The following is a 12,173-nucleotide window of genomic DNA, read 5'->3' on the forward strand; positions in this document are numbered from 1 at the left end:
TCCCAGTCTTTCTTTCCCTTCCTATTTTCTGACGGTCCTTGGCCTTTAAAGGTGTTATTTCGAGCTTTCGTCGAAATATTAACTCGTCATTATCCGATCGAGGTCGGACTCTTCTTTTTGGCGAAGGCCCGTGACCTTTAAGGATGTTATTTTGAGCTTTTGTCGAAATATTAACCCGTCGTTGTCTGATAGAGGTCGGATTCTTCTTTTTGGCGAGGCTCTTGGCCTTTTAGTGTGTTATTTCGAGCTTTTGTCGAAATATTAATCCGTCGTTGTCCGATCGAGGTCGGACTCTTCTTTTTGACGAAGGCCCTTAGCCTTTAAGGGTGTTATTTCGAGCTTTCGCCGAAATATTAACCCGTCGTCTTCCGATCGAAGTCGGACTCTTCTTTTTGGCGAAGGCCCTTGGCCTTTAAGGGTGTTATTTTGAGCTTTTGTCGAAAAATTAACCCATCGTTATCCGATCGAAGTCGGACTCTTCTTTTTGGCGAATGCCCTTGGCCTTTAAAGGTGTTATTTCGAGCTTTTGTCGAAAAATTAACCCATCGTTATCCGATCGAGGTCGGACTCATCTTTTTGGCGAAGGTCCTTGGCCTTTAAGGGTGTTATTTTGAGCTTTCATCGAATTATTAACCCGTCGTTATCCGATCGAAGCCGGACTCTTCTTTTTGGCGAAAGCCCTTGGCCTTTAAGGGTGTTATTTCGTGATTTCGTCGAAATATAAACCCGTCGTTATCCGATCGATGTCGAACTCTTCTTTTTGGCGAAGGCCCTTGGCCTTGAAGGGTGTTATTTCGAGCTTTTGTCAAAAAATTAACCCATCGTTATCCGATCGAGGTCGGACTTTTCTTTGTGGCGAAGGCCAATTTCACTATGTCTTTGTTATTACAATCTGTTTATTTGCTCATGTCTTTAAATATATGAGTATGCCCCTGCGTATATAGTGAGTGAATCATAAATTTTTTCAAGCTGAAATCGAATATCTGTCGAAGAGCATATGTTTTTATGCATAATATGAATGTCAATCAAATACTATTAACACGCATCTATAAAATGCACTAGACAATTATCCAGCAATTAAACAAAAGGAAAAGCAAAAAAAAATACAAGAGAAATAATACGCCATGCAGTAGACACTCATTCCACCAAAAGAGTTCAAAAATCCCATAATTTGAAACAGAAAATATGTTTTTATCTATCCTTTCTAAAGGATTAGCACATAAATATAAATCTCTCCCCAAAGCCACCCACCGGCATTCCAACTTGTACCTCGAAAAAAAAATGAATATTTTGCTATAAAGGGTAAAAGGTAGCTATATAATATAATTTTTTAAAATAGTAGTTTTTTAAAATAAAAAGGGCATTAAGTTTTTCTATAGGGTGTAAAATTCCTTATAAATTTCCGCAACCCTAAAAGAAAAAGGCGCCTAATTTTTTTCACACTCCCTCCTTTTTTCCCCAACCTTTTCAGTCTAGAAACTTCTGCCTTTCACACTTCCGACTAATAGACTCTCTCTCTCTTTCTGTAGGAAACCGCAATCTCTTCAAATTGAAATTCTCTCTCTACAGGTATTTTGATTTTGGATGTATTGTTAAGTTCTCTATCTACAGGTACCATTTCACCCATTTGATGAACAAGATATTTGTTCAGCCATTGTGGTATTTTAGGAACAAGATATTTTTTACCAGTTGAAATCAATTCACGTTGGTTGTGGGATTAACAGGAGGTTTAAGCTTTCTACCAACTGTTTGTTCCCCAATTACTACTTCTTATGTTAGATGCTTTTTGATTTGTACCAGATTTTTTCTTTCTTCATTGTTAATTGAAGTATTTTTTTTAATAGTTGTGGAAATTTTCGAAAATTTATATGCACTAGAAACGTATTACTTTTTTGCTTGTTCTTCACTGAAATATTGGTTAACTTTGCTGAAGTTCTAAGGATTTGAAGTCTGTAATTTTTTTTCTTAATCAGTTTGCATTTTTTTCTTTACTTTTGGAGTTTTGACATTAATATTATCCTACAAAAATCTAAAACCACATTTATTATTTAGAGTTTGATATTAATATTACCCTGTTTGTCTAGGTATAATACTTTAAAGTTGGCCAGCTCCTTTTACTGTTTAGGGTTTATTTTTTATTTTTTAATTTTGTTATAAATAGAATTTTATTTATGGTGAATGTCTATATTTAGAGAGATTCTAGGGTTTATTACTTGGTGGCTAAGTCACTCTCTCCTTATAAATAGAGAGGTTCTATTTCATTGTAATTTATCCCAAAATTCAATAAGAATTCTCTCCCTCTACTTTTCTCTGCAATACTCTTCTTCTTCTTTTATTGTTTTATAACACGTTATCAGCATGAGACTCTAACCAATTGAGTAGAAACTTTGGGATTGAGCATAATGATTGTCAATTGTTCTATGAACTTCTTTCATGATTAAATTCTGGATTTAAGGTAAGTATTTTACTTTTCTCTTTCAAATTCTTGACATTATATAATTTGATTTTAAACACAAGCAAAGACGATAAATTTTGATTGCAACTCTAATGGAGTTTGAAAGAAATTATAACCACCCAAAGTGGTAAAATTTCTATGCCTTGCCATGATCAAATTCATGTATGATTGTGGGCACAGAATTGAAAACCCGTCCAATTGAATTTGCTCCATTCTCATTCCCTTTAGAGAATGTGATAGCAGTATGTGATAAGTCTGAAAGAAGACAAAATTACTACTATGAATGTATCAATGGACGTGGACGTGATAATAGACGAAATTATAATCGTCATTATTGTGATATTGAGAATAATAAGGATTCTCAAAATAATCCTTCACTCTGTGAAAGTAATATTTGTCATCGATTTGACATGAGATTTTATAAAGCACATATAGATGATTATGGTCCATTCATGATGTGAATGTGACAATATCTAATTTATGAATACATATTCATTCTTGGAAGAATATGAACGTGCTAGTGGTAGTGAATATACCACACTCACCTCTAGATGGAGGTTTGAGATGAAATAAGAAAATACTGTCATTATTATGGCATGAATGATCACTAGTCACGTACTTATTGTACGCCAAAATATTATGGCAATGTGATTATTAAAAGACAATGGTAATGCAAGAAACAGATCTTGCATATAATTTGACCACGATCACAATGGTATAACTTTTTCTTCAAAAGAGATATTCATCACATGGATGTTGATGAATCTGTGGTAGTATAAAATTAATTGAGAGCTCTGGAAGAGCCAATTATTACTATTTTGGAGGAATACAATTGATTATCATGTCAATTTATTGTGTTGTAGTAACTCTCAAAGAAACTTATTCAGTTTCCAAAGTATACGCGAAAGCGATTGATTATATTGAGACTATAAATAAAGGAAAGATTTAATATCTTCTATTACTACAACTTGTAGCTGGGTAATATGTATGTGAAAAGCTACCCGCTTTATTCTTCAGTTTATACTACACAAACAAAAGAATGCCACAATAAAGTTGAAATTTATTGATATAAAAACCCATATCATAATAAACTTGGAGTTTATTCATAATTGCACACATCATGGTGTAAACCTGAAGTTTATCAATATTGATAATTTATTCAGTTGACATAGTTGGTTTACCCATATCAATTTAAGTATGATGTGCAAAAATAAAAGAGAATTCACATGGGTAAATATTAAAGAACTAGAAAGTTCTTTACGAATTCTCTTAGGTTGGTTGTTCTCATTACTTAATATACCAATTCAAATTGGGATTGAATCCCATGAATTCTGGAAATATCAAAGGTGAATATGGGCCCATTCACCTGCCATGTATACCACATAAGATGCATCTATGAGATGGTTGCATGTGCGATTATTATTAGCCCGCAATATGGTGTTTGCGAGGTAACTTGCTCAATAATTTAATTTAGAGCATATTCCAGATTTTCTATTCAAGAAGTTCATCTTGATAAGTTGGTCTACATCACAGCTGGTTTAGCAAAATGATTTATTGAGTGCCTCCACTTAATAGCTAAACTATTGCTTATGAGAACAAAGTTTTGTATATCAGTTTGATATACGTTATATACGAAAATATATTACTTTCTCCCCTCACATGTGGTTCAGGGTCAGGAACCAAATAATTCCATCTTATTATTATTGATGTGCGGTGTATATTTTGATTAACACCATAACGCACAAAGGTGGATTCTCAAAGTTGAGGTACCAAGTTAGTTTTTCTAACATGAGGGGGAGACATGATAAACAGTTGAGAAAAAGTTACATGGAATGAATTATTATTTATACATCTCGATCCTCGAATAAGATAATATGAACTTGAAGTTCATAAAGGATAATTCATGTGCAATATATTGCAAAGCATGCCGGACGCATTTGCTGACCCAAAGAAAGTAACTATATTCTCATTGCAAATGCTCATATTAAGTCCTAGAAGGACAAAGTTTATGGTACGCTTAAAGCATATAGACAAATCGGTTTCAAATAAACTTATTGATAAAGAAGATGAGCAAATGATCAAAATGATCATAATAAAGGAGGCAAGTGATCTAGAAGATCACATGGCATAACACTTCATAAAATCTCATGAGAGATTCAGGTACCTGAATATATGAATGAAGAGATCTCTATGTTATGTCTTTATGAAAAATAAGGAGGTTGGAACCGATACAAAATATTTGTCGACGACATCTATAATAACGCTAAATATATATATGAGGATCTTAAGTCTGAAGAAACAATTTGAATAGATTTGGTTTCATATGAAAGACATGTAGTTTTGAACATGAAGTTCAAACACTTGAAAGTATAAAGTCAATGGTATGTGCAATCAGTTTTCGATATCTTATATGTCTAGCATGACATGAAAACTTGATATGCATCTAAAGTCTATTATATGGCTTATATGACTTAACAATCCCTGAAGGATTTAAATTGCTTAAAGCATATAGAATTCATGGTCATGAAGTACTTCATCCTAAGTGCAATTTGTGCACAAAGGTATCTTGCTATAACTATAAACATGATAATATGATAGCGAGAATCTCTATGGAGATATTGAAGAGCCATTCCACGACATTATATGAAGACATTACATATCAATCAAGAATGATGATTTCAAGGTGCAATATATTCATTCAAGTTAATATGGCTGATTTGTTCATCACATCTCTACCAAAGATCTTTTGAAGATGGTGCACAAGATTGGAATGCAAATGCTTAAGGATGTGAATGATGCTCTCATGAGGGGGAGTTAATACGCGTTGTACTCTTTTTCCCTTACAAGGTTTTGTCCCACTGGGTTTTCCTTGCAAGGTTTTTAACAAGGCAACCAAAGGGCGTATTATTAGATATGTGTACTCTTTTTCCTTTTCTAGAATTTTTTTCCCATTGGGTTTTCTTTTAGTTAAGGTTTTAACGAGACACATTATCTGTTGAATAGACATTCAAGGGGGAGTGTTATAAATAGAATTTTATTTATGGTGAATGTCTATATTTAGAGAGATTCTAGGGTTTATTACTTGGTGGCTAAGTCACTCTCTCCCTATAAATAGAGAGGTTCTATTCCATTGTAATTCATCCCAAAATTCAATAAGAATTCTCTCCCTCTACTTTTCTCTGCAATACTCTTCTTCTTTTATTGTTTTATAACAATTTTATTGTTTTGGGTAAGTAATTTAGATAATTTAAATTGCATGATGGAAAATCTAGTTCAGGCTGGTTTCTTCTATTTCTGGACTTTTTGTATTTGATTATAGGCATAACATTTTACTTAACTAGTAAGAATTATTGACTTTTACTTTTCTCTCATAGAGTTTGGTTTGAAAAATAAAAACTGAAAAGTTCTCTGTATTTGTAATTCTACTTTGTGTAAGTTTTCAATTTGTCAAATATTTCTGTTTCGAGTATAATTTTTGTTGTTTTTATCAAATAGGACAGAGAGGCTGATTTATTGGAAAATATAGTAGAAGGTTTCAGAATTCTGCCGATATCGGAGGTAAGAAATTTATTTTTGTATGTTTCAACCTTGCAGCCGACTCCTTCATTACAAGCCACAAGACAACAAACTCTTCCATTTCAGGCCACGGGGCAGACAACTCATTCCGTTCAGCCGACTCTTTCATTTCAGGCGACATCACTACCAACTCCTTCATTTCAAGCTACAAGACAGCAAACCGCTTCATTTCAGGCCACAACACTGTCAACTCCTTCATTTCAGGCAAGACAACAAACTTTTTCATTTCAGACCACGGAATAGTCAACTCCTTCCACTCAGCCGACTCATTCGTTTCAGGCGACGTCACTACCAACTCCTTCATTCCAACCTCCTGTTAATCCCACACCACCACAAGCAACATCCAATAAGCGTGCTAAACGTGAGTCTTCACATCATTGGACTGTCGATGGAATAGGTAATCATTATCGTTTCGTTATAATTTCTGCCGTTGTTGATGTATAGGACATTAAAGTATAACCGAAATGTATTGCTTTGTAGTCTTCAATTAGCAGTAAGGAGCAAAATGTGAGGCAGGCTAAAGTTGTTACTCTTTGTTTTCCCTCTCATCTCCTCTTCTTTCTTCCTCTGTTCTACTCATCCCTCTCATCCCTGTGTGTGAATCAGATCGTTACATTGGTGCTTTTACTAAGGGTCGGACTGGCTTGAAACCAGCTCATTGTTTTATCTATTTTATGAAGTTCTGCAATATTTGTGAGTGCATTCTTTTGGTTTTTTTGAAGGCATTTTATTTTTTGTTCGTGTACATTTTACAATGTTTTTCATTTCCTTCTATCTTACAGTTGGCTTTAAAGGCGAACCCCCTTGTCCCATGNAGATTTTCGCCGGTTCGAGGTAGTAATGATTGTAAATACTGTCCTGAGGGTTTGAAACCCCGGATTACACATCGTTGTGTTACTTTGAGGTGACTTGCACGCTGGATGACGAGCGTGGGGTAGAGCACCGCTGAGGATTGTGACCTAGTCCGTCCCGAAAGAGTACTTTAATGCGCATTTGATAGTTAACTGTCTGATATTATTGTGTTTTAGGTTGTATGCCATGTTTGGGGCCTTGTGCCGACCTGTTGAGACCCTTAGGGGCATTTTTACTATTTTTCCTCACTATATGTGTTGATAGCATATCCTCAGTCATGTTTTATCGGCTTATTGTTTAAAAATCTGGCTTTATCACCATATTTCTTAAAAATGTAAAAGACTGTTTGGGTTAAGTTCCCTGTTTTACTAATGGTCCGAGTGATAGTGAGTTGATGACTGAGATAGACCGAGGGTCTAATTGTGAAGTTGATGACTGAGATAGACTGAGAGTCTGATGGTGAGGCTAATGACTGAGAGAGGTCGAGGGCCTGGCTGTGAGGATTATATATACCTGGATCGGGCTGCACGCCGCAGCAGTATATTTATATGGATCGGGCTGCACGCCGCAACAGTATATTTATAAGGATCGGACTGCATGCCGCAGCAGTATACTTATATGGATTGGGCTGCACGCCGCAACAATATTGCGCTTGGGCCGTAAGGGGCCCTTCCCGGAGTCTGCACACCCCAGTGAGCGCCGTCGACGATATATGGATCGGGCTGCACGCCGCAGCGGTTATTATATGTATATGGATCGGGCTGCACGCCGCAGCGGTTACTATATGGTACCTATTGAGCGTGAGTGCTGAGTGTGAGCACTGATTGGTAAGAGTTGAGTCACGAGTGACAGAGAGGCTAGCCCGAGGGGCGATAGATATAGACATGCATATGAGTGATGTTTGCCTGAGAGGCCTGTTTATGAACTTATTGATTTCCCTTCTCTTTAAAGTGAGTTTCTATCGAATATGTTGATTGATTGACTGTTTTCACTCATCTTTACATTGAGCCTCTGTCGGAAGCTGAGCAAATGTTTTACAACAACTTTTATTTAAACTGGGGTTTATGAGATGTTCAGAAATTAATCACTGATTTGGCATTTGGATATTTCCACCGAGATTTTCAAGTTATGAATTATTTATGATTATTGTTTTTGCCCGAGGGGCTGTTTTACGAACTATGCTTTGCCCGAGGGGCCGATTATTGCTTTAATCTCTATTATTATTTTTAAATGGTATTGAACCCCTACTGAAACTGCTGGAAGCATTTCAAAAATGATTTTCACTAAAAGCTGGGTTTTAAAAAGGAAAGGTTGACTCGTATTATGATTTGAAAGCCTGTTGTGATTATTGAGCCAAACACGAATGTGGATTCATTGTTTCCTACTGCTCAGCCTCTATTTACTCTTATTACTTACTGGGTTGGAGTACTCACATTACTCCCTGCACCTCGTGTGCAGATGCAGGTATTTCTTCACCCGGTAGCAGGTTTTGGCTGATTGGAGGCAGAGCTATAGGAGTTTAGCGAGGTGACTGCCAGCGTTCGCAGCGCCGCTTCTCTCTTTCTGTTGTTCATTATTCCTGTTCAGTGTATTTGTAGGCCTTGTAGTTGTATTTACACTCTTATAGATGCTCGTGACTTGTGACACCCCGATTAGGGCTGTGTTAGGTTGTACCTCCGCTAATTAATATTAGTAAATCATATTTAGACTGCTTATTCATGTTTAACTAATTTTGAAAGGGCGATATGGGTTGGTTGGCTGGCCTTGTCTTCACGAGAGGCGCCATCACAACCGGATCGGGGTTTGGGTCGTGACAATTACTATATGTAAAGTCACTATTACAGATATGTAACGAAATTATTTGCATATGTGCGGAAAGATATGTTAGGGATTAGTAGTTGGTTCTCTTTTTTTTTTTTTTTGAATTTAGTTGATCGTATTATTTATTATTTGAAGTTTGAACAATTGAACTTCAAACTTTGAACAATTGACGTTTCTTCGTGGTAACATTGGAGTTGCGAAATCATCAAGTGTTCAATTTATTACCGAATTCGGTGCACTCCCTCCAACTCTTTCTCTTATTTACTATTTTATTTGCATATTTAATTTTTTCTAGTAGTTAAATTTTCACAATATGTTTAATGCTGCAAAATGAGTTTGTAATAAGGTTACTTATCGGGGTTCTCTGTACTTGTAATTCTACTTTGTGTAAGTTTTCAACTTGTCAAATATTTCTGTTTCGAGTACAATTTTTGTTGTTTTATCAAATAGGATAGAGAGGCTGATTTATTGGAAAATCTAGTAGAAGTTTTCAGAACTCTGTCGATATCGGAGGTAAGAAATTTATTTTTGTATGTTTCAATTCATTTTTAAGTATTTTTTGTTCCTTCAAGTTGTTTAATAATGTGTAAGTCGTTCTCATATAACTTTAGATATAGAAATAGTTCCTTCATAAACTGTAAGTTGTTTAGTACTGTATAAGTCTTTAGTCCATAAATAACTTCAAATATACTTATAAATGGTGTTGCACAAGAGTTGCTCCATATTTGTTGATTGTAGATATGCCGAAAACCAAACATTTCCAAAACCTGAAAAAGCCAGTCCAATCAGCGCCCCCTTCAGAACCTATTGATGCGACACAAGATATGACATCACAATTGGGTCCTTCATTCCCTACTACATTGCAGCAGACTCCTTCATTACAAGCCACAGGACAGCAAACTCTTTCATTTCAGGCCACGGGGCAGACAACTCCTTCCATTCAGCTGACTCTTTAATTTCAGGCGACATCACTACCAACTCCTTCATTTCAACCTCCTGTTAATCCCACACCACCACAAGCAACATCCAATAAGCGTGCTAAACGTGAGTCTTCACATCATTGGACTGTCGATGGAATAGGTAATCATTATCCTTTCGTTATAATTTCTGCCGTTGTTGATGTATAGGACATTAAAGTATAACCGAAATGTATTGCTTTGTAGTCTTCAATTAGCAGTAAGGAGCAAAATGTGAGGCAGGCTAAAGTTGTTACTCTTTGTTTTCCCTCTCATCTCCTCTTCTTTCTTCCTCTGTTCTACTCATCCCTCTCATCCCTGTGTGTGAATCAGATCGTTACATTGGTGCTTTTACTAAGGGTCGGACTGGCTTGAAACCAGCTCATTGTTTTATCTATTTTATGAAGTTCTGCAATATTTGTGAGTGCATTCTTTTGGTTTTTTTGAAGGCATTTATTTTTGTTCGTGACATTTACAATGTTTTCATTCCTTCTATCTTACAGTGGCTTTAAAGGCGAACCCCCTGTCCCATGAAATGTGCCGGAATGATTTTGACAATGTTGTGAATCTTAACCTCTGTTCATTTTTTGTGAGATCACTTTTAGGTTGAACTTTGAGGGTTTCATGCTTTCTTAGTTTTTATATGTCTTGCTATTAGCCAGTTCCAACAGCAAGACATATAGAAGTTTTTGTTGAGTATGAGATGGCTACAAGGTGTTTGTAGTATTTTCTTGCAATACATATAGAAGTTTCTTTACAAAACAATACAACCAACATACAACTCATTTCAGTAATACATGAGAAAATTGTAGTATTATCAATTATGGTCTTACTAATCCTTAAAGCTTTTATTAATTAATATGAAGATCTTTGACTCGAAAGTTTTATCTTCTCTGAACCATGTAGTAAGCTGTCTGTTAATATCAACTAATGCTGAGTTTCATCATTTTTTTATAGGCAGAATAGCCTAAATGACACCTATACTTGTGCCACTTTGTCATGCCGGTCCCCAAACTTAACAATTTGCCAATTGAACACTTACACTCCTTCAAATCGTGTATAATAAATGCTTATGACAGGAGGCTGCAGTGCGTGTAATACAATCTCCTCCACGTTAGCTGCCACGTCAAAAAATAACAATGTTTAAATGCCATGTCACATGGCCGATTAAAAATAATTAAAAACAAAAATTAAAAAAAAACTAAAATAAAAATTCAAACATTAAAGAAAATCCCCTTCCAAATTTCCTGTCGCTGGCGCCGGCGAAGAGCCCCCAAAATGGAAGAACTACTACTTTGCTACTTGCGCAATAAAGATTCAAAACCAGCAGAGTTCAAAACCAAATACCCAAATCAAGAAAGTAAAGTTTTGTGTATTTAAATTGACACAAAACAGTGCGCAGGAAGATTGCAGATTTGAAAATTTCGAACTTAGCTTTGTGTTGCAGCTAAAATCTCGCTCAAAACTAGACTAAATCTTCTGCAAATCGCCTCAAATTCGAGATACTAAATCCCAAAGGTATACCCAATTATTTGCCAAGACACCCAATCAAACCCGAATCCAATTTCGCAAACCCGGAATTTAAACTCAAGCTTCGAGCTCCTTTAATGGAGTCTTAAACTTTCTCTTTGTACTAGGAACTGCAGTAAAGTTACAACCTGAATTTTTGTTTAAGAATATTTTTTTCATTTTTTGTTATTTTTTTAATTGGAATTATCAAAGTTACTAGCTTTTTAGAGCGTGCAATCACGCATTTTAGCCAACTCAGCAATGCATATGCCACATATGCTTGGTCAATGGTCAGAGGGGTTTAAAGTAATGTATTTTAAAAATTACGAGTGTCCAGATGAAACTTCGTAAAGTATCGGGACCGGGATGACAAAGCAGGACAAGTAAAAGTGTTTATTAGGCTATTCTGCCTTTTTTTATATTACAGATTCACAAGGAGATACCAAAAGGCTCACTTCCTTTATCTTACTTTACTATTTAATTTTAGATTGTGTATCTATTTTTTCTACTGTAGTTAATCTATTCTTAATTTTTTCCCCATATATAGATGGCTAAGACAGGGAGAAAGCCTGGACGAGCACAACTTTATCTTGCTACACATACGAAAAAAGATGGATCATATGTGAATGAGGAGGCAAAAGAAATATGTGTAAGTTATATACTATCATCAATGCTATTGATTACTATGGAGTGGTTTGTGTATAGTTCGATGAGCTATTAACTATCACCAGTGCTACTGATTGCAACAAGCCTTATGTGCCTGTTATTATTTCCTTTCTGAAGTACCTTTCTCACTAGCCACCATGTGATTGGTGACCTAGCACAGAACGATAAATATTATAATGAGGTCCACAAATAGGATATCCAGAAAACTAACTGCCTATAGTGAAAGTTGAATGAAAATACTCTGTTACAGAGAAGTTCGGGTGGACAATATAGGATTATATGAATTTAACTAGAATATACTTGTTGAGTGTAAAATAAAATTTGTGGATTGATACAAA

The 12,173-nt window shown here is 35.6% G+C and overlaps 1 protein-coding gene and 1 long non-coding RNA gene across 4 annotated transcripts; both read left to right on the plus strand.

Annotated features, from left to right (window-relative positions):
* On the plus strand, window positions 1,429-6,719 carry LOC109228648. 3 transcript variants are annotated; one of them, XR_002068414.1, is made up of 4 exons: window positions 1,429-1,569; window positions 5,951-6,013; window positions 6,098-6,428; window positions 6,638-6,701. It is a non-coding gene; the product is annotated as an uncharacterized LOC109228648 (long non-coding RNA). The 3 variants fall into 3 exon arrangements; XR_002068412.1 differs by having other exon boundaries at window positions 6,098-6,719; XR_002068413.1 differs by lacking the exon at window positions 5,951-6,013 and having other exon boundaries at window positions 6,050-6,719.
* On the plus strand, window positions 9,445-10,456 carry LOC109229824. Its single transcript, XM_019395374.1, has 4 exons — window positions 9,445-9,618; window positions 9,667-9,784; window positions 9,994-10,080; window positions 10,164-10,456. The coding sequence occupies exons 1-4, from the start codon at window positions 9,445-9,447 to the stop codon at window positions 10,268-10,270; spliced, it is 486 nt and encodes a 161-aa protein (XP_019250919.1). The 3' UTR covers window positions 10,271-10,456.

Source organism: Nicotiana attenuata, chromosome 7 (assembly GCF_001879085.1).
Source record: "Nicotiana attenuata strain UT chromosome 7, NIATTr2, whole genome shotgun sequence".
Classification (NCBI taxonomy): Eukaryota; Viridiplantae; Streptophyta; class Magnoliopsida; order Solanales; family Solanaceae; genus Nicotiana; species Nicotiana attenuata.